The sequence below is a fragment of the Brienomyrus brachyistius genome, chromosome 6 (assembly GCF_023856365.1).
Source record: "Brienomyrus brachyistius isolate T26 chromosome 6, BBRACH_0.4, whole genome shotgun sequence".
NCBI classification, from domain to species: Eukaryota; Metazoa; Chordata; class Actinopteri; order Osteoglossiformes; family Mormyridae; genus Brienomyrus; species Brienomyrus brachyistius.
This window is the reverse complement of record NC_064538.1, coordinates 3,048,442-3,072,284: the sequence shown is the minus strand read 5'-3', so window position 1 is coordinate 3,072,284 and position 23,843 is coordinate 3,048,442. Positions and strand designations below refer to the sequence as shown.

The window sequence follows — 23,843 nt, the reverse complement described above, 5'->3', positions numbered from 1 at the left end:
TGCCAGCTGTGACTGAGAGGGGACTGTGTCCATATGTGCCAGCTGTGACTGAGAGGGGACTGTGTCCATATGTGCCAGCCGTGATTGAGAGGAAACTGTTTCCATATGTGCCAGCTGTAAATGAGAGGGGACTGTGTCCATATGTGCCAGCTGTAAATGAGAGGGGACTGTGCCTATATGTTCCAGCTGTGACTGACAGGTGTCTGTGTCCATATGTGCCAACTGTGACTGACAGGTGTCTGTGCCCATATGTGCCAGCTATGACTGAGAGGGAACTGTGCCCATATGTGCCAGCTGTAAATGAGAGGTGACTGTGTCCATATGTGCCAGCTGTGACTGACAGGTGACTGTGCCCATATGTGCCAGCTGTGACTGAGAGGGGACTGTGTCCATATGTGCCAGCTTTGACTGACAGGTGACTTTGCCCATATGTGCCAGCTGTGACTGAGAGGGTACTCTGTCCATATGTGTCAGCCGTGACTGACAGGTGACTGTGCCTATATGTGCCAGCTGTGACTGAGAGGGGACTGTGTCTATATGTACCAGCTGTGACTGAGAGGGGACTGTGCCCATATGTGCCAGCTATGACTGAGAGGGAACTGTGTCCATATGTACCAGCTGTAAATGAGAGGTGACTGTGTCCATATGTGCCAGCTGTGACTGACAGGTGACTGTGCCCACATGTGCCAGCTGTCACTGAGAGGGGACTGTGTCCATATGTGCCAGCTGTGACTGACAGGTGACTTTGCCCATATATGCCAGCTGTGACTGAGAGGGTACTGTGCCTATATGTGCCTGCTGTGACTGACAGGTGACTGTGTCCATATGTGCCAGCTGTGACTGATAAGTGACTGTGTCCATATGTGCCAGCTGTGACTGAGAGGGGACTGTGTCCATATGTGCCAGCTTTGACTGACAGGTGACTTTGCCCATATGTGCCAGCTGTGACTGAGAGGGTACTCTGTCCATATGTGTCAGCCGTGACTGACAGGTGACTGTGCCTATATGTGCCAGCTGTGACTGAGAGGGGACTGTGTCTATATGTACCAGCTGTGACTGAGAGGGGACTGTGCCCATATGTGCCAGCTATGACTGAGAGGGAACTGTGTCCATATGTACCAGCTGTAAATGAGAGGTGACTGTGTCCATATGTGCCAGCTGTGACTGACAGGTGACTGTGCCCATATGTGCCAGCTGTCACTGAGAGGGGACTGTGTCCATATGTGCCAGCTGTGACTGACAGGTGACTTTGCCCATATATGCCAGCTGTGACTGAGAGGGTACTGTGCCTATATGTGCCTGCTGTGACTGACAGGTGACTGTGTCCATATGTGCCAGCTGTGACTGATAAGTGACTGTGTCCATATGTGCCAGCTGTGACTGAGAGGGGACTGTGTCCATATGTGCCAGCTGTGACTGATAAGTGACTGTGTCCATATGTGCCAGCTGTGACTGAGAGGGGACTGTGTCCATATGTGCCAGCTGTGACTGAGAGGGGACTGTGCCAATATGTGCCAGCTGTGACTGACAGGTGACTTTGCCCATATATGCCAGCTGTGACTGAGAGGGTACTGTGCCTATATGTGCCTGCTGTGACTCACAGGTGACTGTGTCCATATGTGCCAGCTGTGACTGATAAGTGACTGTGTCCATATGTGCCAGCTGTGACTGAGAGGGGACTGTGTCCATATGTGCCAGCTGTGACTGAGAGGGGACTGTGCCAATATGTGAATGTATGTGTCATCATGGACTGGCATCCCATTGAGGGCATTCCCCAGGTTCTCCTGGCACCCTGACTCAGATAAGCCGTATGAAGATGGATTTATGGAATCTTGTTAAAATATATGGGCTGTTTCTGATGATTAATCAAAGTGGATCATGTTCAATAGGGCATTTTACTGCTGTTTAATTGTTGAACAATCTACAGTATCATTGAAATGTACCAAAGCTCAGTGGGACTCTTGGAGTGAGCAGGGCTGCACTTGCAGAAAGTGTGGCAAGATTTGAAAAAAAAAAATAGCAAAAGCGCTGATATGGAACAATTTGTGGTGTGATTAGGCCCCCTTTTGTGAATGTTTCGTTCCAGCTCTGTTGAATTAGTGCAGCATTTGTCCCTGTTAGACAGACGAGGCTAATAAATCGCTGTCATCATGAACCATTTAGCATTTCAACTTTATTCCTGCTGAGAGGGAGTTGAGCTGTATTTTTTCAGCAAGGCGATTCAACAAAGAGCAGAGTCACGTCAAACATTTTAAGCGGACAAAAATTATAATTTGACAGTTAAGGAAATTAGAATTGGATGAAAGGCCCCCATTCTGTGCCTTGAAAGCTCTATTTATTTATCTAAAAGGATGCACATTGTATCAATTTACAGTTTTACATTTACACCCCTGGAGGTTCTTGGGGCTTAGAAGTTGAGAGAATTAATTACTTTTTTTATTATTATTTATAAAGTAATCTATCTGTGAGAGAGAGGAACTGAATGCCCTCAAGCCATGGCCTTTAACTGGGTCCTGACTCGCATTATCTCTACCGGCAGCCATTGGTGCAGGATGGCAACGCTAGACAGTAACAGAGAGAGAGGAGAGGTGGAGAGCGTGGGGGGGGGGGGGGGGGGGGGGGGCGGAAGAGCTCGTCCTGGAAGGAGACACAGGAAGTTATGTCTTGCTGTTGAGCTCTGGCATTTACTTGCGGAACACCCAGGGGATCCCTACCCTCTGTGTGTGTGTGTGTGTGTGTGTTTGTCTCAGTGTGTGTTTGTTTGGGTGTGTGCATGTGTGTGGTGTTTGTCTGGGTGGTCCAGGTATACCTGACCTTGTGGGGACCAAATGACGAATGTGGGGACCAAATGACGAATACCCATTTTTTACCTTACTCTCTTTTATAAAAATCTGTGACTGCAATGAAAAAACTAAATATGCAAAAACTCTTGTATTTTGTTTGGTTACTTATTGTTAAGGTTAAGGTTGGGTGGGGGTTATGGTCGATTTTTCCTATAGAATTGAATGGGGAGTTGGCACAAAGATGTGTGTGTTGTAGTGTCTGTGTATGTGTGTGTGTTTGCGTGGTGGTGTGTCTGTGTGTGTGTGTGCATGTGTATGTTTGCATGTGCGTGTGTGTTTGTGTGTGTGTTTGCGTATGTGTGTGTGTGTCTGTGTTTCTGTGTGTGTTTGCATGTGTGTGTGTGTGTGCATGTGTGTGTTTGTGTCTGTGTGTGTGTGTGCATGTGTATGTTTGCATGTGTGTGTGTGTTTGTGTGTGTGTTTGCGTATGTGTGTGTGTGTCTGTGTTTCTGTGTTTGTTTGCATGTGTGTGTGTGTGCATGTGTGTGTTTGTGTGTGTGTTTGCATATGTGTGTGTGTCTGTGTGTGTTTGCGTATGTGTGTGTGGTCTGTGTTTGTGTGTGTTTGTGTGTGTGTGTGTTTGCGTGTGTGGTGTGTGTGTTTGTGTGTGTGTGTCTGTGTTTGTGTGTGTGTGTCTGTGTTTGTGTGTGTGTTTGCGGGTGTGTGTGTGTGTGTTTGTGTGTGTGTGTCTGTGTTTGTGTGTGTTTGTGTGTGTATGTGTGTGTGTGTCTGTGTTTGTGTGTTTGTTTGCGTGTGTGTGTGTGTGTGTCTGTGTTGTGTTTGCATGTGTGTCTGTGTTGTGTGTTGTTTGTGTGTGTGGGTGTTTGTGTTTGCATGTGTGTGTGTGTTTGTGTGTGTGTTTTGTGTTTGTGTGTGTTTGTGTGTGTGTGTGTGTGTGTGGGTGTTTGTGTTTGCATGTGTGTGTGTCTGTGTTTGTGTGTGTGTTTGTGTGTGTGTTTGCATGTGTGTCTGTGTTTGTGTGTGTTGTGTGTGTGTGTGTGTGTGTGTGTTTGTGTGTGTGGGTGTTTGTGTTTGCATGTGTGTGTGTCTGTGTTTGTGTGTGTGGTGTGTTTGTGTATGTGTGTGTGTCTGTGTTTGTGTGTGTGTTTGCGTGTGTGTTTGTGTTTGCATGTGTGTGTGTCTGTGTTTGTGTTTGCATGTGGTGTGTGTTTGGGTGTGTGTGTGTGTGTCTGTGTTTGTGTGTGTGTTTGCGTGTGTGTGTTTGTGTGTGTGTTTGTGTGTGTGTACCTGGCAGGTAGGCCACTGCCTCGGGTTGCTGATTGTCAGCCGGGTGTGACTGGCAAACACGCTGCTTCCTCCTGGCCCGTATCAGATTAAGGCCAGACATGTGGAAATAATATTGATTTTTATTTAGTGATGGTGGTGGGCTGGGAAATAATAGATTAGGGAGGGAGGGTGGTCAGCCTGTCAGACGCTCTCTCATTTTGCCTGAGAGGTAACGGGATCAGAAGTGACGTACGGGACGCGTATTGCATATTTGAGAATATGAACTGAATGAAACCAAAACTTTTCACATCTTGTTTTTGTGGGGGGGTGCGGGGACCCGCTGGGGGTGCGGCAGCCGTTTTAGGCAGGGCGGCCCGTGGGCCCGTAGTGTGTGATGGAGAGCGGATCGCAGTCACAATGGCTCCCCATGCACTGCCCTGCGGATAAAGGGTCTGCTTTTACCCCTCGCTGTGCTGGAATATTTTCAATTCGCACACCCCCTTCCCCAGCCCCCCACCCCCCCACCCCCCATAATTGATGTCAATAAGGTTATGCTAAATTTGAAGATTTGAATAATTCCGCTTTCAGCGCAATAATGGTGTCGCTGCGGCGACAGGCCACTTATCCAGAGGCCTGAATAGAGGTGTCAGACCCCCAGCCCCCCCCCCCCCAAGCACCCCCCCAGCTCCCTCGTTGTATCGCGGTTTACCACACTGCCTGTGTCTGCCCCCATACTCATCTGATTAAAGGACTTGCTCCCGGGGAGTAGGGCGCTGATGCAGGCTGGAGCTCAAGATTGCACTCAAGTAGCCGTGACGCCCCCCCCACACCCCCCCAAGGGAACAGCGTCCCTGTGTGTTTCGGTCTTACAGTTATTGCAGATTGCTGATTTTTGGTCAACGGGTCAATGTGATTCAGGCCACCCCTGGGACTTGAACCCTTGTCCTTAACTAACAAGCAACTTTTAACTGCATTATGTCCAGTGTCTTTTGGGACTCGATCTGTTTATTAAGTGCTTTTTAAAAACTGCATCACTGATGCAGATCTAGTGCTGAAGTGCCTGAGCCGTAAGAGCTGCTGGTTTTGTGGCAGTCAGGATTCGAGGTCTGAAAAAGGGTCGGCTGTGTCTCCTAGAGCGGCTGTGTCTCCTAGAGCGGCTGGTGTCCTCCTAGAGCGGCTGTGCCTCCTAGAGCGGCCTGTGTCTCCTAGAGCGGCTGTGCCTCCTAGAGCGACTGTGCCTCCTAGAGCGGCTGTGTCTCCTAGAGCGGCTGTGCCTCCTAGAGCGGCTGTGCTTCCTAGAGCGGCTGAGTCTCCCCAAAGCGGCTGTGTCTCCTAGAGCGGCTGTGTCTCCTAGAGCGGCTGTGCCTCCTAGAGCGGCTGTGCTTCCTAGAGCGGCTGTGTCTCCCAAAGCGGCTGTGTCTCCTAGAGCGGCTGTGCCTCCTAGAGCGGCTGTGCCTCCTAGAGCGGCTGTGCTTCGACTGGTTACCCGCTCAGTCCTGCTGACAGCCTGAGTGTGAGCACCGTTCAGCTGGCATCTCCTCCATCCTCAGGATCTCTGGTGCCGCCTGTGACCCAGAACCATGACCCATGCCATGCAGGACTGGGTCAGACAGCTTTCACTGTCTAACACGTGTGTGGGCAGGGCGAAAGGGGGGGGTCTGCAAAGCGAGCCTGGCGCCCACCCCCCACCACCAAGTAGATGAGTAGCATGTGTCTCCATGCTCCCAGTGGGACCCCCACACCTTCCTTCTCCCCCTCCCCTTTTCCTGCCCCGCTGACACTCTCCTGGCGTATTGGCCAGCAGCTGTTGGGCTCCAGCTACAGCACAGAGCGGAAAACATTATTATTTTAGGTCAACAGGGAAAGTCCACATAGTCTACAGGAGAACAGGGCTCGGCTTTTCTGCTTTAGCATCCAGACACTGTATGCAGGGGAGGGCTATGCCTTTAATGTGAGTGTTTGTCATTATTAGTGTTTCAGCTATTTATGGGCACAGAGCCGCCAGGGTGGGGGGCCAGGGGGGGCATGTAGTCCCCTGGTGCTTGTTGTGCTAGAGGGCAAGGTGGCGGAGCTGCTTCTAAGCTGGTCTGTCCCCCCAACCTCCCCACGATCACTGTTCCCTGACACCCTGAGGCTCCGAGATGATCTCCCACCCCCTCTCCCCGCCACCCCCCCCCCCCCCCCCCCCCCCCCCCCCCCCCCACATGGCACAGTGCCACCTCACAGCTACTCCGCAGCCCTGCCCCCAAGCTGGGACGCAGTCAAGCATTCCAGCCCTCTGCTGGGGTGATTTATTGTCCGTTTACTCTCACGCTTGGAAACCCGCAGGATCCCTGAATATGTGGATAAAAGAAGCCATAGGTCATGCGATCAACAATACCGGAGCTCAGTTTTGGTATAATAATTAGCTAGGAAATGTTCATTGATATTGCTTGATGTCCTGGACTCAAACCACCACCCCTAACCCACAAACAGGATGTCAGATGGGGCTCTCTGTGTGAGATCTAAAAAAAAGCACTTCTTTTTCCCGAAAGGCCAGGGGGGCTTGAAAGCAGCTTCCTGTTTGCTGCTGTTGAATTCAGTCGAATTGCAATAAAAAAAATTAAAAAAAACACGCAGGCGATAAAATGTGACTGCTTCCTCTGGTTTGGCGGCCCCCTCATGTTCCCTTTCCCTCCCGTGTTCCGCTGTCGCCTAGGTGATGAGTATCCTGAGCAACCCCAGCACAGTGCCTTCCCAGAGCCAGCACGACTTCTCCATCTCGCCGCTGCACGGCAGCCTTGAGGCCTCCAACCCCATCTCAGCCAGCTGCAGCCAGCGCTCGGACCCCATCAAGAGCGTCGACAGCCTGGCTTCCTCACAGTCCTACTGCCCGCCGACCTACAGCACCACCAGCTACAGCGTGGACCCCGTCGCCGCCGGCTACCAGTACAGCCAGTACGGGCAGAGTAAGTCGCCCCTGCGCCTGCCCCGCACCGCTAACTCTGGGGCTAACATGCTACGCCACCCGCGCTTAAACGGGTTCTCGCGTCTGCATGCGCCTGCCGAGATAATGGCACGTCAGTGGGGATTTGCCACGCAGCCCCGGGGTGACAGGAGAGGCGTCAGCGGTGCAGAGATTACGCCGCGCGCCAGCTGTCAGTGCCGGCGCCTTCTCCTCGGACCGGCTGGCCCACCCACAGGTGCCACGGCCCCCGTCTTCTGACAGCTTTCCGCCCCCGCGTCCATGCCCCCATGTGAGCCGGCAAGCTGACACACGCCACTTACCGGCAGCCCAGCCACACGTTGGCACCATTAATGGGCATCAGAAACGCTCAGAAACAAACAGGCGGGCAGGGAAGGGCAACGCATCCCCCTCTTTCGCCTTCGTTTCCCCCTCCTCTCTGTTCCGCTCTCCCATCTTTCGCAGCCGATTCCCACCCCCATCCCCGTTCTGCTTGCCCCCATTTCCGCCTTCGCCCTTCTCCCTGTGAGGTTTTACACCCTGTTTTCTCAGCCCGCAGGAGCCTCCTGTCTCAGGTTATTCCCCATGGTTAGAGGCCGCCTGCAGTCTAACCTTAATAATAACTAATTGCATTATAGCTGGGGTCAGGGGTCCCATTCAGGCCAGCAGTGCTTTGGGGGTTAGGGGGTCAATGGGTGCTTCCTCACCCTCTGCCCAAATGTCTTTCCCCTTTGCGACATGCCCTTGGTTTGTCCCTGCCACCCCCCACGCCCCCCCTACTCCAGCGCTCCTTACGCCCCTCGGCTCAGGGCAGTTAAATTGAAACCGCGTGAGGTGCGACTGCGATCAATACCAGGCTCCCCCCTGCAGCAGGGAAGTGGCGTGCCCCCCCCCCCCCCCCCACCCCGGCCCCGGGCGCCTCCGCAGACACGTGCTGCCGATAAAAAATCTCCCGTTGGAGCTGCACCCTCCGGTGCTGCGTTTAGTCACACTCCACTCCCGCACTGGGGTGGGAGGTGTGCGCTTCAAAGACGCCGGACACCCTAAGCTGGCAGACTGCCCACCCCCACATAAGCCCCCACCTCAGCACAAACCTGCCTGCCGTATCTGGCAAACTGACACCCGAATATGCCGGCAGTGACGTACCTGGAAATGTTTATGAAATGTGCTGTGCTTTTATTGGAGTCTATAAATTTACTGGCAAATATTTTATTTATTGCTGTTAACGGCGCAGCCAATGGCAAAGACAGCCAGTGATGTCAGTGACGGTTTAGTGTGATATAGAATCCTGGTGTGACTTATTTCTCATAATATTGATCACTGTTTCCCAAACCGGCCCTTGCGCCCCCCAGGTAGTTCACTTTTTTGCTCCCCCTCTGACAATACATATTTTTGCTCCCTCCCTGAGGATCAGATTGGGAAACACTGATGTAGATGAACTCAGCTGGTAGCAGTGGTGTTGTGGGTTTGATCCCCCCCCCCGCTGTGTGGAGTTTGCATGTCCTCCTTATGGCTTGTGCGTTTTCTCCCACAGTGCAAAGTCATTCTCTAAATCACACATATTATGTATTAGCATGTGTCTGCAGAGTGATGGATTGGTATCCCATCCAGGGTGTCCCCCTGCCTTGTACTTCCTGGCTCCAGCCCCCCCCCCCCAACCATCCCAGACATGGAATAACAGTTAAGAGATGGATGGATTCAATGAAAAAGGAAAACAGGAAAAGATATTTAAAAGTGAGAGAATGGGAAGTTTCAGACAGGTCTTGCAAAGAGGGTAACATTCGATATCTGATGGTATTACAAGATGTGTTGGGATGCTTTGGACTCTGCAGAGAACTATTTTTTAGATCCAGTGGTGAGAACATCAAAGACGCTCAAATCGTCTACTTCTGTTCAGCATTTGTTGTTTTCAGTCTGTCCTCTTTGTTATGCAGGTTTATTTTATATAGTAGCTGTTTCCATTGCCTAACCGTACAGATTATATGTTGGTTTATCTCCACCTAAGCTGCATCTGTGTACATGCGTGCATTTGTCTGTGAACCTGGAGGTCGCTGCTGATATTTTGAGAGCAGATGGGTAGTAAACGCGGGCTGCTGGCTCCCGGCAGCGGGCGAGATTAACAGGGGACTGACAAACGTGACAGGCCGCGGTGGGGCTGGTGATGTAAGCGATAGGCGACGGCGGCGAGCATGCAAACCGCAGTGACAGGCCTAATGAAGGCCGGCATGGAGACAACCCGCCGGGACGGTGGTGAGTGACGCGTCGCGGCAAACTGGCCTGACTGGGAGCACGGGGGCTCTGCCACCTAGAAGAGAGGGAATATCAGAAAGAGAGGGAGCAGAGGGAAGGTAGGAGAGCCAAAGATCGAATTTGGGAAGAATTAGGAAGTGTAAATGCAAAAGGGTAACGCTGCATATCTGATGTTATTCCAAGATGTGCCGGGACACTCAGCACTCCGCAGAGACCCATTTTTTAGATCCATTGGTGAGATTAGGAGCTGAATGTGCACGTGTTTCTTTTCGGGGGGGGGGGGATGTGTCTATATGTCTATGTGCATGCTTGCACGTTTGCGGCCACAAATGCGACTTACTCGTAGCCCCAAATGTTCACCAGCTGTGTCTCTCTGTGTGTCTGCAGCCGCCGTGGACTACCTGGCGAAGAACGTGAGCCTGTCCACGCAGAGGCGGATGAAACTCGGCGAGCACTCAGCTGTCCTGGGACTGCTGCAGGTGGAGACAGGACAAGCATATTGACACCAGCCACCCCATGCCCCTCCCGACAGGCCGGGACACCCCGGCGACCCCGTCCCCAGTACCAGCACTCCGCTCCGAACCTAACGTGCGCTCCAGTGCAGAAGCACTTCCCAGAGCTTTGTGTGTGTGTGTGTGTGTGTGTGTGTGTGTGTGTGTGTTCGTGTGTGTGTATGCCCGTCTGTGTGTGTCTTAGCGTTGCCGTGGGAGCTCTGGAGCCGAAGCAGCCAATCAGCCCTCGTTCCATGGCTGCGAAGCAGCCAATGAGAGTGAGAGGGCTTTGAAAATAAACAGTCAAAAAAACAAACAAATTAAAAACAGCCATTCTAATACCAGCCATCAAACACCTCACCCCCCCCCCAGCTCCCCCCCATGCTCCTGTTCAATGAGCAACTGGTTCAGAGTCTTTCAGGACTCGAGCAGATATGAAGACAACAAGCGGTCCTCGCTACAGCCAAAACCACAGCCCGCAGGCGGCAAACGTTAGCACACAACATCCCTGCCGTATCTCCCACTGGATTTTGGACTTTGCTGTTGATAGTAGCTTAGTGATTGTCATAATAATTCAATTTGTTACTATTATTGTTATCGCTGTTATTATTCTTGATGTTGTTATTATTCTAATTATTGTAATTATGTTGTTTCAAATTTTTTTTTATTTGTACATTATTTTCCTCATTAGGCCTTGGGGTGATATGTAAACAGATAAGTGAAGGAGTTTTGACCGAGAGGACAGCTACCACGCGAAACCTCGGGGATATTCGCTTTCCAGAAGTGCTCCCTCTGTCTTAATGGTCATGAGTGATTTGACCTTCCTGTTTTAAGCTTGACATTCCGGCAATACTCGGCCATTCCGTGGAAAAAGTCTCCGCTGGGTGGGAAGTATTTGAGAGCGATAAGCTATTATACAGCCAGTGGTGACCCCACCTACCCCCCCCCCCCCCCAGCCTTTCCTAAATATTCATCCATTCCATCCCTATCCTCATCTCCAGACAAGATTTGGGAATTTGTAAAAAAAATACCACAAAAATCAAAGCAGAAGTGTAGAGAGCTCAGATCACACTCTTTAGTTTAAAGTATAGAGCATGGTGCAAGGCATAGTCCAGAGAGGGAACGATCTCTACTCACTCTCCATTCAGCAGCCCTGTAGGCCAAGGCTAACAGAACATCATAGCCGCTGAACACATGCTGAAGAAAGAAACACCTCACTTGTTCCACACCATACAGACGACCTCAATTCATGAAATTTCCCACGAAGTACCAACAGTACTTTCAGACTTCGTACATTCCCCTGTGGAATAAGGCGTACAGTCTGTGATCGGTCTCTGCGATGGATAACATCAGCTGGAAATGCAACAGCTGTCTGCCCCAACTGGGAAAGTAAAGCCGGTCTCCAGTTCCACCATTTCCTTTGCAGTGGCTGCCATACCCAGAGCAAATCACGTTCTTCCAACTCTGTCAGAAAAATAGCACTAACCTTTGGAACCACGACTGCGACCTCGCTGTTAAAAAAAAATAACGTGTAGTTTTGTCCAACCAGCAAACTCACACGACCAGAGGGCTAATGTGCCCCGATTTGATTGTAAAACCATGTTTGCGTGGACCATAAGAAACTCTGCGTTCCAGTCCACACACACTCGCATACGAATACTCGAGGATAATTAAATAAACATTTGCGTAGCACTCTTAGATAACAAAATCTACTGTATGAAGTTAAATATAAAGATGATTGTACAGTAGATATGAACCAGATTGTGTACCGGTTGTCTGTATGGAGTATGTTTTATACTAAAACAATGAAATGTGCCGTGATGTACTGAACAGGGATCAGTTAAAGTCTTACAATGTATATTTCAGTTACATTCCTTAATAATGGTTTATTTCCCTTGTTTGTTTTTCTTTTTAAATATGTTGCATTGACGTTTTTAAATGAAATCACAGATTGTAATACTTTTACTTGCCTAAAGCAACAATATCTTGACAGAGATATTATTTGTAAATCAACTCACCCACCCCAAGTATTAATAATAAATCATATAAAAGACGTGGGTGATATTTTTATTTGGGCATCTTGCCGAGTCAAAGACATTCTGGGATCTCCTGCACAGATCGGAAATACGGAGTGTAGCAGCACTCATCGGGAAGGCGCTTTGCATTCACACTCACAACCGGATGTAAATTCCCGCTCCGGTTTACTGGTCCGGATTCTGTTCCAGGTGGCATCGTCCTTGGGAAGCACGAAACGGTGTAGGATTATAGGACTCAGACTCTTTCCCCGAGGCACTGCATGCAACATAGCGCCCGCAAAGCCGGCGCCTGATGCATGGCTAACGGACCAACTGATGGGATGTGAAGGGCTCGGGGGGGACACACTGCCCCCTGCTGGACCTCGCCTGCACACGCTAAGCCGTCAGGGCCGATGCAACCTGCTTAGACAAGAGGCCACGCCCACCGATGCATATCCGCATTTTAACGCTTTGTCTTTGTGTATTTTTTTTTTTTAAATAAGAAAGTAATAAAATAAAATGCTTCTAGTGTTTAGCAGTTCCTTCTAACGCTGGCATTAATTGACACTGGGATATTTAAAGCACAACGTGACCTGTCTAAATACCCAAAAACTCTGTCCCCCCACAGACCTACCCCCCTTTCCGAATGCCCACACATCAGCTGGCCCCCCCCACCTCTGACCTGTTCGCTGTCTTTCGTTGCATCTGTGTTTTGCTTCATGCCATTTCAGTTCAGCATGTGTGTATATCACCATCGCATAACTTATTCTGCTGTATGAAGTATTAGAATAGGTGAATCCTGTATTGTCATTTACTACCTTCAGCCTGTGGGTGTCTTTACTGTAACACTGGCGTAACTGTTACCAATTAAACTCTAAAAACTGGAAAAAGAGATGGCTGACTCCCTTTAATGGCTCCCTGTATAAGCTGAAATTGGCCCGTGTGCAACAAGCCTTGATAAAAAAAATAACTCTTTCAAAATATCTTTTTCATATATTATATCCACAAGTACTGCCAAAATAAAGTGAAAGATGCTTCTGTCTGTGTAGCGTTCCATATCGCAGCTCTTTCTCTGAAGTATATACGCAAAGGCTTCCCACCATAAACGTTCCTAGGCCTTGACTCTGCTCTCCCGCGGAACCCGGAGCTGGTGCCAAGGAAGAAACACATCAAACCTCCCACCCGTCCAGCGAGAAGACAGCTATGGGATCGCTGCCATTCCAGAAGGACTCTCTGCAAGCGAACGACAGCTGGTTACAGCTGGGTCACCCAACAGGGGTTAAGATTAACCCGTCTTGCCTAACATCACATCTCAGGGAGGTGCCTGTAAGGAGGCTGTGCTTACAGCATATGTGCATAACATTGCGGAGCCACTTTGTCGTTATTCCAGGGACAACTAGCCAATGGGAAGGGTAGGGGTGGGTGACAATGATCCATCCCTTGTGATTGGCTGGATCTTGCCAGCATGGCCTGCTGTTGTTTTGAATGTGATTAACTGAGTAGCCAATGGTGTTCCTTTTCGGAGTGGGTGAAGTAAAATCCTAGAAATTTCCTGCTAGTTTCTAAAGCAAGTTGAAATATTTTCCCACCAAAACCAAGTCCTGGTACTACATCCCCTGACCCAATCCTAAAATCCAGTTTGCAGCTGCAATCTACAACAACATTGGGCACATTGTTCTTGGAACCTGGTCGGAAAATACAACTGAAATAGAGAAGAATTTATTTTTTAAACTTGGTCTTACTGGCTTAATCATTTCCGGCGTGAGGAAAATGGAACCATATGGAGGAAAAAAATTATTATTTTGGAGTGACTTCCTTTAAAAGGATGCGAGGCCTCCTGGTACGTCATTGATTAGAAGACGAAACATATGTTTGCAACCATCTAAAAATCCTATGAGTTAAGCCACTGGTCAAATCCAAACCAGAAACACAGCTAATAATTCTATGACATTAACCACTTAAATGTCACGTACCTGAACCACTATAATCAAAATATCAAGCTTTAAATTTTTAACTTGCTGGAAAAGCAATTTAATGCGACCAAAAACAACACAGACTACATGTCAGAGTCGGAGGATTATGCTGAAGGACGTCTTAGTCGTAGAGGGTCTTCTGGGGGAGGCAGCTGAAGCCGTGAAGCAGCTACACTGATGAGAAAATGAGGAAGCATTACGCTAACTGCGTAACACAACCGAAGCCACTTACGTAGCCCACGTCTAGTCAGTATTTCCATTCATGCAGTGGATCTTTGACTGACACCGCCGTGGTTAAGTGCCCTGCTAAAGGACAGCACGTTAGGGCCCCTCGCGGGACGCGAACTGCTGACCTTTTGGGTGTAGATCCCAGCTGTTAAACCAGCTCTGGCGAATCGCTGTGACCCACAGTGGAAACCAGCAGCGACGCTGGACCAAGGACTGTTATGGCCTCTAACAAGTTGATGAATTTTACTTTTTCGTCCTTGTTTTTTATTGGACATTTTGACATTAATAATAATTGATACTTTATTGATCCCCGTAGGGAAATTGTCTTCACGCCTCCCACAACTTGCTCTTTTTTCATGGAGTAAGTTGCCTGTGAAGGGCTGCCACCCATAGCAGTGCCCAGGGAGCTGGGGGGTTAAGGGCCTTGCTCAAGGACCCGCAGTCTGAGGCTGGGTTTGAACCTGCGACCGTCTGATTACAGGCACACAGGCTTAGCCCACAGAGCCACACGCTGCCGTATTATTTAGCTACGAACTGAATTTATTGTCTGCATGCCAAGTTTAAATAATTTCTGCCAAAAGGATGATGGATAGTACAAAAAAAATCATCTGCTGAGTGCCGGCTGTTTTAGCGAGTAAAATTTTCCACTGATGGTATGTAATGTGAATTCAAGATCATAATGTTTTATTAGCGACTGTACAAGGCGATATCTATTTGTACAGCCTGCCATTACCTTCAAAGAACAAAGAAACATTCATTGGATGACAACGTTTAATATTTCAACTTGCACTGAAGCCTACAGTATGATGCTACCTAGTTCCGTGAGATTTGCCGGAATCTTACTGACATACGTGAAACCCCACTATGAAAAAGGTAAGTGGGGTTATGGAGGTGAAATCTGGATTACTTTGGAGTTCCAGTGTAATACCACACGTTTGCGTCACAATCTGAAGGCACATTAGAAAAAAGATGAAAATAGTAACATTTCGTGTTCATGGGAATTTATTGGTACAAAATTTATACAAAGAGTCATTATTTCACACTGAGCAAACGGTGAAACACTGTAACGATCAGAAGCATCCTGTTTACATCGAAAGCAAAACGACAGAAAATTGACATTCTTGAGACATTTTCGATGATACCGATTTCTATGTATTGTACATTGTGAGTAGCTAATGTCTTCATTTGCAGAAACTGCATCTCACAGTCATTGTTCAGAATCCCTTTCAACGATATCATTTAATGCCAGAGCCTTTGAAGTCACACATTCATGCAATCTTGACAGCGAGAGTGAGTCAGTGGCCCCAAAATAGCAGCTTCCAGTTATTGGGTTGAGTCACTACTGAATGAACAAGTACCAATGTGCATTACACGACAAAGAAAAAAAAAAACTCTCCTGTTAAACAAGGGCCCCCTTTCTTAGTGCTGCCGAATTCATAGCGAGTTCCAGCATCACATGTGTGAGCCCCGAGGCAGCGTGCTACACCGAAATGGAAGATATGGACATTTGGAGCAGAGAGCCGGGCCCATTTGTTCTGTCAGATCGATGTCTCCATCTACCAACATGGGACGGAGAGACTCATCTGCAAAGTGTCACACAGCAGCAAACAGCTTTGGGGAGACTGTGTTAATAAGCTTGGGATGCAACAGGAATTAGGAATACCTCTTACCTATCACTTACGTAGAGATTATGTACAGCTGAACATTTCATATATTTTTTTATCTTATATTATTATTTTTTCCTTGTTTTTTTCTTTATATTTTGTTATCATGCACAACTGCTCGGAGTGACCGGGTTACATCTACAGGTTGTATGTGTAGGACTTTGTTTGAGACGAATAAGACCTCTTGAATCTTGAATTACAGTTCCCAAAAGGACACCACTGGAAGTCGCACTGGCAGTTCGCCTCCAGTTGTCGGATGGAGCAACGGGCTTGAGTTTGCCTCTAAAGAAAACCTCGAAAAAAGGTAGACTGTTTATCAATTTACTCAAACAAGCGCTTAAAGGTGGAGAACCAGCCCCCACCCCCACCCCCACAAAAAGGTAACCGATGAAACAGAGAGTTATTAGTCTGCTTCTGCTACCGTGCTCCCCATCCTCAAGGGTTCAAAGGATTCAAAAGCTTTATCGTCATTAGTACAAGTACAATGACAATACAAGAATAACAACAGACATACAATATAATCCGTATACCCAGAGTGAGGAATACGCATACAAAATTCAATATACGTACAATATACAATAACACCTGCAGGACGACGTGGGGCTGGGGTGGCAGTGGGTAATGAATGACAGAGGTGCGGATACTGTAATGTGTCTTTTCAGTGTGTATTTAACATTTTTCTTTTTGCTGGGAAAGGCTCTTAAGAACATAAGAAATTTACAAAGGAGAGGAGGCCATTCAGCCCATCAAGCTCATTTGAGGAGAACTTAACTAATAGCTCAGAGTTGTTAAAATGTTATCTAGCTCTGATTTAAAGGAACCCGGAATTTTATCTTGCAATACACTTAATACTCTAACTACACCCTGTGTAAAGATGTGCTTCCTCAAATTCATTTTAAAATGTTCTCCTGCTAATTAATTTTAGTATTTAAACTAAGTTTTAGTATTTGAACTAATATTGAAATAGCCATTTGGCTGAACAGCTTCCAGAGCTGTTAGAGGCTGTTTCTGAGTCTTCACGTGCAGCTCAGAGTCTCTCGATCGCGCCTGGACCTCAGTGCCATTTCGTTTTCGTATGGAGTCGATGTCGGAGAAGTTCATAGAAATTTCAAAAATGTGAGTAAACATTCTGCTAAGATAGAGGCAAACAGTGAATATGTTGAGTCTCACGATGGGAAACACTCACGATATAGTTTGAAGTATTTCTCTCTTGGCAGTTGAAAGGCGTTAAGTATCTCAATTAGGGGGGAAATGGAAATTATGGACCCCTTGATAACATGTCACGCACCTATATTTTTATGTATTCATTGGCCCCCGTCAAATGCTGCCCCCACCTGAATCTGTCAGGGGTACCCAAGCCCCTCAGACACCCCTGCTCTCGAGTCCATGTGGAACAAGTTGCCTGTGTCAGTTTTGTTTCCTTCTTCGGACCTTTGAAGGTCAGTCCACGGTGTGAGGGACATATAAATATCATCCCCACTTTTGATCTCCAAATCATTTCAGACACAGACAGCCAGCTGGCCAGGAGCACAGCCGCAGGCCTGACCTCCAGGACCAATCAGAGCCTCCCTGCAGGCTGCATTCTGGGAAAAATATTCAAATCTAAATCCAAGTAGAGTGCAAATGAACGCGGCTGAGGAAGGTGGCTATTCACCACGGTGCCGTCGTTTCTGGTTTCTTCCAGGGACTGGCGCTCCTGCCCTAATGGGCTCATTCACATCAGAGGAGAGGAAGCGGCATCCCTGAGTCCTCGTCACGGACGCCTGTCTGCTGGCATCTGTCAGGAAGCCGAGGACGGACTCAGTGGTGGAGCGGCTCTCCTCTCCCAATATGGCATTCTTTATTTACAGCTTTCTGCCTTAATGCTTAACCTGAAGCAGGGAAACAGAGCCCAAGAAAAAAGTTTCTCCCCCATATTTGTACGAGGGAGCCTCAAACGGCCTGGGTGTTATTGGAGGCCCCCTCCTGTCCAATGAAAACTAAAACAAGTGGAAAGAAAATGTTGACCGCTGTCTTACTCTCCATTTCTCATTAAGACGTTAATTTAGCTTAATGGCGTTGAGTGGATCTTAGCATGTGGCCCCAGCAAGGAACTCCTGCAGACTATTTTTATATCTTCACTTCTTTAAAATGATAAATTAATGATTAATCTTGAACTAATGTTAATGTGTGTATGTTTTCATGCACCCCGGTCGCCCAGAGGAGGGTGGGGTCCCCTTCCGAGGTTCTCAAGGTTTCTTCCTGCTAGAGGGCTGTTTTTCCTTGCCGTCGCCTCAAGCTTGCTTGTTTGGGGGGTTTGGGCCAGTTATATGTAAAGTGCTTTGTGACAATGGCTGTTGTTAAAAGTGTTATATGAATAAAATTGAATTGAATTGAATGTGCCCATATGCAGTGTGACATATGACTGGAATAGCAAAGTGAGACAATCCCTGGAGTTAAGGGAATAGCTCAAGAGCCTAATAGTGAAATCAATCTGCCAACCAGAGGTTTTAAACCAGAAACCTTCGGAACAACTGATGAGGCCTTTGTCACTCCACCTGGCATTTGAATATCCCCCGAATAGAAGCTCTGAAGCCTGAATTTACAGCATCTGTCACCGGCGCCAACTCAGATGAGGAGATCGTCATGGGAAGAGCGGGTTTAAGACCCTGTCGAGTTCTGAGATTCATGTTTTTGCTAAGGTGTCCGAAACATTCCTCCATTTCATCCACTGCGGGTTTGGGTAATCTAAGGTCATGTCACGCTGGCATGGTCTCCATCCTGCTGTGATGTTCTCCTCTTTAACCACTGTGATGTTTCTCTGTCCAATAACACTGGTGACTGCCAGCAAAGCATTTTGCTTCCATCTGCAGTATCTTTTTTTTTTTTTGTCTTGAGCAGCTCAGGCTTGAATGAATTTCTTCCTTTTCGGACCCCCATCAAAATAGTGATGACGAATCACAAAATTCTCATCGAGACCCTCTGACGAGATGCAATGCCAAGCTTCGGCACAGGGGTCCCTGTGTGAAGTCCGATGGCTCTCACACGCCTCTTTTAGGAAGCGTTTCATCCTCAAAATGACTCCATTTCCTTCAGATTGAGCTTTGACTTCAGATCTACAGTAACCCGGAGTTCTTTGCTGCAGAATGTGGCTCAGAAATTTTACTGACCCTCAGAGTTTACTGACAACAGTCATTTCGACACACCCTTTAGTTATAAAAAAGAATGAAGAAAGTCAAAAAAAAGTTTGACAATAGTCCTCACAGGGCTTGACCCCTTAATTCACACGTACTTTCAACCTTAATAACAGGCACAGGATGACAAGGGTTCCCCAGTGGCTGCCCTTCATTAATAACGATTATTTTGGGTCTCTTAAATATTACCATTACCTCGGAGAAATTGCCAGTAGCCACAAGCTATGAAAAGATTAAAACATGTTTGAAGAAACTTTTTTTTTTTTTTTTAACGCCCCCCCTTGCGGCCCAGGGCTAGAGTGTAACCGGGAGTCTGCTATGTCAGGCACTCCGAAATGTCACAATGAAAGCACCTACAAAGCCCGACATCTCCGTAAATCCCATAATTATTCCGGGATACATTATGTACCTGAGCCCCAGCTGTCTGCTTTTGCGCCGGGGGGGATTTGGGGCTCTCACAATCAGCTTACACAGACAGATCGCGTGATTGGCTAAGACCCGGCAATGGTAAGTAGCGTGCTTAGCATTTACAGATCGTTAAATAAAGAATTTGAACGCGCAGAAGTCCCCCTACGTTACCCAGAGCTTCCGCGTGTAGCAGCACCCTCACCCCCCCCCCCCCCGCATGGATTCTCGTCTACTGTTCCTGGACCCCTCCTTTATCCACCTGCCGGACAGCGTTGTGCCACATAATCACTCAACGTTCAGAGTCCAAGAGAGGCAAGAATCAACCCCCAAACTCTATCACTGGAAAAAGAAAGAATTAAAAAAAAAAAAAAAAAACAATCACACAGTAAACACAGGGTTCAAAAAGCGCAGAGCTCCTCCACAGTGCGTCCTGCCCGTCATCAAGATGGGTCCTCCTTGGCCAAAATCGAAAGACCAGGAAAGGAGAAAAGGGTAAAATATCTTTCCTATAACCAAGAGATCAGGAGAAGAGATTAAGAGAGAACACTGTGAAGTCTCACACTCCCCTTTTTTTGATTTACATAAAAAAATCTAAACTCAGCTTTCCAGACTAATTAATATTAATGGCAAAAATGGAAATGAGGTGCGTCAGTGAGAAGCCAAATGAAGAACAAACCGCTCTTCTTTCAGTCTCTGGATGTATGTCTTTCTGAATATAAGTGAGCCCCTAACATGCGTGACGTCTGTGCATAGACTCTCATACAGAGAGACAATTTTTCTAGATAATAGCCTATCACGCAGGATACAATTTAAATTAAAAAATGCAATTTTCACCTTGAAATGAACAAATGATTACAATTTCTATACAAATTAAGGCATCCAGGCAGTGCCTCAGTACTGGGTCCGGGCCATGAAACTTGACATAATTACCATGAAATACATTTTCAAATATTTGTATTTTGTCCGTCGCTTTAAAACATCTAACTCTGCCTTCTGTGGGTTTCTGATCTCACCTTCTGGGGAAAACGCATAAAAAAACACAGGGAAAAATCATCAGAGATGAAAAAGCCTTCAACAGGCAAGATAAAATACTGAGGGGGGGGGGGGGGGAACAAACAGTAAATTGCAGTTGTTCGGCTCTGGGGCCCCTGGAGTTTATCTCTAAAAGCCAAATTATGGCTCCTTATCTCGGGAATCATATCTAATAGTTATCTGCTCAGATGTTAGTCTCCCTTCCCTTCTCCCGTTCCCTCTGCGCCGTTCTGCACCAAAAGTATTATTTATTTGTGATTATGGGGACCCTTTGAAGAGAAGATGTTAACTTTTGCATTAAGATCCAAAGTTACGGTGAATTCTCAAGTTGAGGTTGTGGAGGAAACAGGCGGAATACAAAAAGGCTCTTCTGTGGAGGTGGGCAGAGAGGAGAGACGAACGCAGACAGAGGGAGACGCCCTGCCTCACGCTGGACCCGGCAAGAGTGTATCGCCCCTTAACAAGACCGACCCAGACCGTATTCCGTCACAATGGACTGGACAGTTGGGCAGCAGTTATGGTTAAACGAACAGAATATTTCAGATGAAATGATATAGCTGCCTCTCTGACTTCCATTTGCCTCCATATGTCATGTATTTGCAACTGCGTAAAACTGAAATATCTGTTTTAAATTCAAATTTAACATTTATCATTCTACAAGTCCGTGGGCCTTGACCAAGAGGTGAGTTTGAGGCCTTCCAGTTAGAGAAAGACTAAGGTTTCATTGTGAGCAATGCATTATGGGAGATAGGTATGGGATGATGCATTATGGGAGATGGGTGAGGGATGATGCATTATGGGAGATGGGTGAGGGATAATGCATTATGGGAGCTCTTTCTTTTTCCATGCAAAGACTCGTACCAGGGCTGGGTGGCTCCATACCATTCCTCAAGTGGTCTTGTTGGGCACTCTGTCTCCTTCCTCTCTGCCTTCCTCCTCCTCCCACACCCCAGCCTACTGTCTTCTCCCCCCCCCTCCCGACAAGCACACCTCAGATTTCAGCACTTGACCCCTTAATGCCAGGGGTCACCATCGCACCAGCAACAATTTCACACTCAAGATGAAAGGGAAATGAGCAGTGTCTCCAGGCCCCCCCCCTTCCCCTCAGGGAGCAGGGCCAGGCGTCTGCAGGGGGGCACGTGGGGAGAGGGAGAGGTTTCTGTTTCTGCCCAGCGGCACTGTGGGAGGACACAGAGGGTCACAGAAAAACACAAACTGGGCAAGAGCGACTGAAAGGCGAAGAGAACCAAAGCCAGATGACTGGAGCCGGTCCTGCTACATGAGCCATAAACACGAAGCCTCATGGCTGATCTCACAACCTGCGGCTGGTTGGATGGATGGATGGACGGGTGGAAGGAAAAAAACTCCAGCTACAGCCAGTAAGGGGTATTTTACAAGAGAAAAAAAGAGAGAAACGTTAACTTGCATGTAGACAATGAATGAGCAGTAGGACAAGCAGTGTGAGCGGCAGTAGAGCGACAGTGAGCAGCTGCAGCTGGGAGGAGACGCTCCCCTACCCTCAGGAGCACGATGGTGAGCTCAGCCAGCTGCTCCTTCTGCTGAGTGTGTTATTGATCAAGCAGGATGCCACGATTAACTGCTTCATCATACACACTCAAGACATGTTCAAAATTCCCCGGCTTATGACTGACTGGAAGGATGGGAATCACGATATATTTGGTAAGAACTGTAATAGATTCCATCCATCCATCCATCCATCCATCCATCCATCCATCCATCCATCCATCCATCCATCCATCCATCCATCCATCTATCCTCTGTTACTGTTTGTCCCATTCAGGGTCGAGGGGGGTCCAGAGCCCATCCTGGAGGCTATACACGCAAGGCAGGGAACACAACCCAGGATGGGACGCCAACCCATTGCAGGGCACACTCACACACCATTCCCGCACATACCTACTGTATGGGCAACTGCAGTTTGTCTCAGCATGTTTTTGGGCCGTAGGGGGGGAAATGGGAGTACCCGGAGGAACCCCCCCACGATGACACAAGCGGGACACGCAAACTCCCCGCATATGGAATCGTGGCAGAAACTCAAACCCTGGTCAATTATTCTTTATCATTTTTATCCCATGGGGTCCGACTTCAGTGTCTTCGGATGCCTGGACACACCCTTGTTGGCAACCAATAGGAAACATCCATTTCATAACCAAGACCAATTTCATTTAATAATCTGATCTATAATGTGACCCGTGTGTTACATGGCATGCGAGACACTAGCTGTCGCCATATGTCTTTATGTTTATTACGAACGTTAAGGGAGGCGCCACCTGAGCACTGACACGTGCGTCTGCCGAACAGCCTGCTCCGCACTGCAGGTTAATCGATAATGGCTGAGGAGGTCAGCTACGTAAATAAGGCCGGCCTTTCGCGTGTGTTCTCCTGTATTAACGTGTCAGAGTTGCATGTTCTACTGCTTGCATTTTGCACAAGCTCCACACATCTTGGATGGGGGAGGAGTGGGTAGGGACACACACACACACACACACACACACACACACACTCTCCCTCAGTGTCCCATACTCCCCCCCCCCCCGTCATACCCAGCCTGCTGAACCACCTGGCACAGCTGGGTAGCAGCTTCCTTCTGCATTCATGAGCAATGCGATGGGTAAATAAAAAGGTTCATTACCACGTTAAAGTGTTACTAATGACATGTACCTGCCGCCCAGCACCTCCGAAAATGTAATGTGACACAGTGGAATGGAAAATCCATTCAGCCCCTCTGCGGCTCCAGTCGCGCCCCTGTGCACTCAATGGAAATTTCCCTCTCCTGGCTCTTCCATTTTGCTGTTCCCTGAAACCAATATTTACAATTCTGCAGCCATTATGTCCTACCAAGCCCTTTGCTCTCGCTGTCACAACCTCCATATTAGCTGAAAATTGCTAACTTAACGGGAGAGAGGCTGAATGCGGCCTGAATCACCACCCCCCGCCCCACCTCCCCCGCCCTGTGAGGGTGGCAGCCCTGGAAGGCCCAGCAGGGGGTCCCAAGGAATCAACACCGTACCGGGGTGGGGGATAAATGCCCACCTGGGGTGACCCTTCGAAAAAGCCCACCGTTGTCCTGCTTGCCCCCGGCACTGGGAGACAACACGCGACGTACGTGTGAAGCAGGGATGGCCAGTCCTAAGGTGTGGCTTCCCCAGCGTCATGCCGGTCCTGGGTGCGAGTGCCACAGCAGTGCGGTAGGACAAAGGGGGTTTTGGAGTGGCATGGATACCCTGGCAGATTCCACAAGGGGCCAATGGACCACTGTGTTGGGGCCCCAAAAATCTACTGTTCAGGGCCCTTTGTGGCTGAGGGGCCTATTGTGGCCCTATTGACAAAATGTACCAAAGAGGACCCCCCCACCTGTTGACAAAATCTAATGGAGGGACCAAGATGACCCAGAATTTCCAGCTACTCCCATAGTAACATCCCTGTACTAATGGCCCCATGGTAACGGCCCCATGGTAACAGTCAAATGGTAAGAGCCCAAAGGATAAAGCATATGTGTAAGCATGCAACTGAATACTTCTAACTATGTTAGTTGCTTAGGGAAGTGTTTGGCAAATGTACTCTAAGTGCTTAA

General features: G+C 48.2%; 1 protein-coding gene across 2 annotated transcripts in view; it reads left to right on the top strand.

Annotated features, from left to right (window-relative positions):
- The window catches only part of pax7b (paired box 7b), a 70,672-nt gene extending 58,864 nt beyond the window's left edge, over nucleotides 1-11,808 (top strand). For both annotated transcript variants that reach the window (XM_049017911.1, XM_049017910.1), the window contains exons 8-9: nucleotides 6,769-7,018; nucleotides 9,652-11,808. In XM_049017911.1, the coding sequence (XP_048873868.1) occupies nucleotides 6,769-7,018; nucleotides 9,652-9,767 (366 nt within the window). In that variant the 3' untranslated portion in view covers nucleotides 9,768-11,808. The remainder of the gene's footprint in view (nucleotides 1-6,768; nucleotides 7,019-9,651) is intronic.
- Nucleotides 11,809-23,843: the final 12,035 nt, after the last annotated feature.